Source organism: Stegastes partitus, unplaced genomic scaffold (genome assembly GCF_000690725.1).
Source record: "Stegastes partitus isolate 25-593 unplaced genomic scaffold, Stegastes_partitus-1.0.2 Scaffold47, whole genome shotgun sequence".
Taxonomy (NCBI): domain Eukaryota; kingdom Metazoa; phylum Chordata; class Actinopteri; family Pomacentridae; genus Stegastes; species Stegastes partitus.
This window is the reverse complement of record NW_007577778.1, coordinates 555,905-560,881: the sequence shown is the minus strand read 5'-3', so window position 1 is coordinate 560,881 and position 4,977 is coordinate 555,905. Positions and strand designations below refer to the sequence as shown.

The 4,977-nt window shown below is 39.5% G+C and overlaps 1 protein-coding gene across 1 annotated transcript in view; it reads left to right on the top strand.

Annotated features, from left to right (window-relative positions):
• Positions 1-3,520, top strand: part of shtn1 (shootin 1) — a 29,810-nt gene extending 26,290 nt beyond the window's left edge. Inside the window, exons 13-15 of the mRNA XM_008306810.1 lie at positions 2,061-2,111; positions 2,518-2,638; positions 3,364-3,520. Coding sequence (XP_008305032.1) covers positions 2,061-2,111; positions 2,518-2,638; positions 3,364-3,461 — 270 coding nt within the window. The 3' untranslated portion in view covers positions 3,462-3,520. The remainder of the gene's footprint in view (positions 1-2,060; positions 2,112-2,517; positions 2,639-3,363) is intronic.
• Positions 3,521-4,977: the final 1,457 nt, after the last annotated feature.

Here is a 4,977-nt window from a genome sequence, read left to right as displayed (position 1 = left end):
AATGTATGTGAACTATGTTAACCTCAGAGTAAAGTCCATACATCATTTTGCTTATATCCTTGTTTACTATTGGGAAGTTATAGAATGTAATGTTGTTGACAAAGTGATGGTCGTAACTGATGCATTTTGATCTATGTGAAAGACTTCTGTAAGCAGGGATGCAACTTGTGGTCAACATTTGATAACCTGATGCTCGTAGATTAGTGTGATATGTGAGGAAAGCTCTTCCTCAGCTGACTTAGAATGTCATTGCAGGATATGATCAGGCTGTCGGCAAAAACAGTCGTCAACAATGTCCCAGAGAAGGATGTTGTATGAGTACAGAGTCATGAATCCTCATTACAAAGATGAATCCGCATTTGAGAGTTCAGCAGTGCATAAACCACAGACACTGGTCTCCAGACATGTAGGGGAAAAAAGTGATAGGATCAGAGGAGCTATTCTTCAATATGTTGTCCACTAGTGGGTGTGCGCATATGTGGTGTGCACTGAGAGAGAATAAAGGCCTGGATGCTTGACCCCTACAGAGGGGGGATCTGCTGACTCTGTTATGCAGTGGGAGGCATTTTTCTGCCACTTGTCCCTTTAGAAGGAAGGGTCACTGCAAATCAATACAAAGTTGTTCTGAGTAATCACTTTTATCCTATAATGAAACATTTCCATCCTGGTGGGAGTGGTCTCTCCTGGGATGACAACAGTGCTCCCCCCATTTGACACGAGGAGTCACTGAATGGTTGGATAAGCATGAAAATTATGTAAATGATATGCTATGGTCTTCACATCACTAGATTTGAACACAACTGACCAGCAATGGGAGATTTTGGATGACATGTCAGACAGTGCTCAGTACCAAATGAGAGAATGGTGGTGGTCCATCCCTCCAGTAGAGCACCAGAGTTACTTGGAGAGTTGATGCCAAGGCGCATTGAGGCTGTTCTAGCAGCACATGTTGGCCTAATACCTTACACCTTATAACCTTAGGACATCTTTTGTTGTTTTTTTCCTTTAATTTGTCACCTGTATCCCTCCCAGCATTTCATAAAGTATGTTTGACATAAACAATAAAACATTTTAAATTTTTATTCACAACAGAATTGGCACTGTCTAAATAATAATGAAGAGAGGCAAATAGACAGTGACTATTTGTCCAGCTTGAAGTAAATATGGGATTGTTAGACTGGTGGATGTCAGTGGTTTCCTGTAAGTTCAGAGCAAACCTTCTGTCAAAGTGTGATGGGGTTCATGATGCTCTGAGCCTTGAAGTAGTTGGACAGAGGACCTCTCACATTTTCAGTACACAGCTACTGGTCGTTTTATGAGCCAACACAGTGAAGCTGTAAACATTCTGTGTCTGGTCTGGGGAAAAAAAATATTATTTGGACTAACATAAACATTTTATTAGTTATACAAACAAAAAAGAGCGCCACCTGCAGAAAAAAAAGTCCAGATCAAACTGCAGAGTTGTGAATACTAAAAACTGAAGACAGACAAAAGACATGAAAACGTGAAACTGGAGCGCCATGGGTGAATGGGATGGACGGATAATGGATGTGTGTGACTTTGAGAGAAAATGTGTTTTCATTTTTGATGAAATCACTGAACCAAACCACCGATTGCAGACATCCAGCGTTCGGAGGCCTGAGTGAGCTTTTTGTACATTGTTGAGGTTATATTGTTCAGGGCTCTTAAATCCATCAGTGTGTGGGATTATCTAAGAGCTTATTGTTTTGATAAAACATGACATATGGCCAAGACATTTTTAGTCTGCTTGTTCCTTCGACTCAACAACTCTGCCAAATTAGATAGCATTAGGACCTGCTCTACAAGGTAATTATAAATAATGAGGATGGGAAAATTGACGTGACTCAAAATGATTGTGCGTTGACACATTTGCTTCTTGTAGAAAGCATACATCCTCATGCTTGAATACAGTGTCTTGTCTTTGTGGTAAGAGGTGCAGTTTAGCCTCTAAGTGCTGAATGAGGAAAAATAAGTATAATGTGTCAGACTGCTGTTTATTTACCAAACCCATCTTTTCCCTCCTATTTTCCTTTTATCAGATGGAGAGGCTGCCCTCTAATTCTGCCATTCAGGAACTTAAAGGAATCATGGTAATGGGACTTTAAAACAATCAAATGTTCTCACAGTATTTTTTACTAGTTGAACTTTCACTGTGTTTCTACACTCTTTGCTATGCTGTGTTCACACTCCACCATATCATATAATATATGCTCACCACATAAGAAAATTCTACAAAGGCTACAAAAGAGTTCCATGTTGTCCCTTACACAGAGGGCTACTGCAGCCTTTAGAGAGCTTAAATCAATATTTACATACGAGGTATAGCAGATGAACATATAACATGTTCTGTTCCTGTTGTTCTGTTAAACACCCACTCCAGCTAAAGTCACAACCCAAACTTAAAATTCTTAGTTTTTTAATAATTGACTCATTTTGAGCTGTAATGTCTGTTTTTCTGACAAGGCCATCTGTATATGTTTTTATTAAACTGTCCAGGAGAATTTCAATAGAACCCCCCCCAAACCAAAGGCAGCTTCTCCATCAGCAACCCGCGACGAGGAGCTGCAAAGGATCCTGCTGCAACGGCGGGGTGCACTGGAGTCCCAGCACAATACTGGTCAGTTCCTTTCTGTGGGCTGTAATGCATCTATAAGGACTGTTTGGTGACACGTTAAACATGATCGTTGTTACTTATTCATGCCTGTTCTGCCCACTCTATCAGTGCTTTCTTGTCTTATGTGTGATTTCATCAGAGGACTGCCTCATTAGCTTAATGAAAGACATCCATTACAGAATGTTAATCACTCTGAACAGCAAAACTGACTGACACAACTTTGCTGGGTTTGTTGTTTTTTTTTCACAAAATTGTGAACATAGGTTAGGAGTGTATTATAGGGTGACTTAAATGTTTGGCCTTGTTCAAAGGTAGTGTAAATGTGATGTTGTGGACTTTTGCCACAGATCCTGCTGTGCATGTAAGCAGCTCATATTGAAGCCAAACTATTCACCTCATGAGCTAATTCTCCATAACATGGATCTCTTGTATCCTTCTGGCCCCTGCTGCAATTTCATTAGTTTCAACATGGTGTCAGCAACATGTAAAAAAAACCTACTTGTGTCCTGGTCATGTCATCATTTTAAAAAATGATGGAGAAGTTGATCTTGACCACTTTATGTGATTCTGTGACTGTATGTCTTGTTATGTTGCCCTTTTTCAAGTTCAGTGAAAATATAATGTGACATCATGATGTCACTGATCTCACAAAATCATTCTTACCGGCTGTATTGTGGATGAAAAGTGACGGCACGGATTGTTCAATGAGTGTTTATGTGCTTGTGCAGGTGTCCGTCCCCTCCTCTCCCCTGCAGTGAGCGGGCCACCAGACGGAGCTCAGCCCTCACAAGTGTCCACGCACAGGCTGGATGTGACTGAAAATTAATATCGAGCTTTTCAATCTATTGTATGTTTACACAGTTAATTTAAAAGAACCATTTCACTATATTATGAAGAGTCAGTGATTCTGTAAGATGGATTTTGAGTGGATTTGCTCATCAGAACGAAGACAGATCAGAGCAGTTCTTGTGGTTGTGAATGAAGCCAGAGGTTACTCATCGTGTGCACTAAGACCACAAGTGTGTCAGTGATTTACATTGAGACTAGGGCCCGACCGATTTATCAGCTAGCCGATTAAATCAGCCGATTATAGCCCTTTTCAAAATACTCATTATTGGCCGGAGTTTTGCCGAGTAATCGCCGATATATTCTTCATTTCTCATAAAACAGTAAATGCTGTTTAGTGTCACAGTCACTTTCATACATTCATTTTGTACAATATGATTTTGTAAAAAGAAAAATATTCTTCAAGGCAAAAGCGTGTAAAACACTTCAGCAACACCACGAAAAGCTCCGTTTTTGCTGCTGCTTGTTGGAAACAAGTCAAACTTGGCTCAGGAGATGACGAAGAGTTAAGATAGTTTACGACCGTTCAGCAGTGATATCTCTCACTCTGCCGCAAAGTCTGAAACCAAAACAGCGCGCAGAGCCTCACTGTGACAGAACTACAGAAAACAGCTTTTAAACTTTTTATCCAACTTTTTAACTAACTTATTTAACTTACATTTTTATTAACTTATTCTCATCAACTTTAAAGACAGCACAGTCTTTGAGAGTCCAGAACATCAGAGTGCTGCATAAATAATGTTTTGCCAGTAACTTCACTCATTACTTTGCATATATACAGCAGACACCTACGGCCTAAAGCTAAAGATAAATTCATCAGTATAACTGGTAGCTGTATTCATGCTCCATAGGAAGAAAAATGCAGAGTGCAAATTTAAAATAAAATACCCCACATTACAAACATATTGGTTTGGAAAAGTTTTTTTTTTTTTAACTGATGCTTATCATGTTTAACGCTTTGTTGCATGTTTTTGTTCTTGAAAATTCCTGTCTGTGGTCAAGTTAACCAAATACTAGAGGACAAAGTATTGTAGAACAGTAAAAAGTCCTGCCTGTGATTCATATCTTTGTTGTTGTGAGATTTACGGGACCAAAAAAGAAGCTTTTTTATTCATTATATATTTTTTTAAATTAATCAGCTGATGAATCAGTTATCGGAATTTTTTATTTTTTTTGCCAAATATCAGAATCGGCATCGGCCTCAAAAAAAATCCATATCGGTCGGGCCCTAATTGAGACCGTTTAATTCCAATGAAATGAAAGACAGGCGTCCTATTCAGGGTTCATTCAGCTCTTTTTCTACAAGCTCAGTTTATTGTTTGGACTGTGAAGAAATAGCAGAGCGGGTTTTGCAGCCTTGAGCTTTTGCCAAAGCAAAGTATGTCTCTGAATTGTTCTGTCTCGACCAGCGTTAACCTTGTAGCCTCCCAGTGAGCAATTACAGACCACTGTGGCAGATTTTGTTTCCACTGTTCCCCTCACTCACTCACTCACTC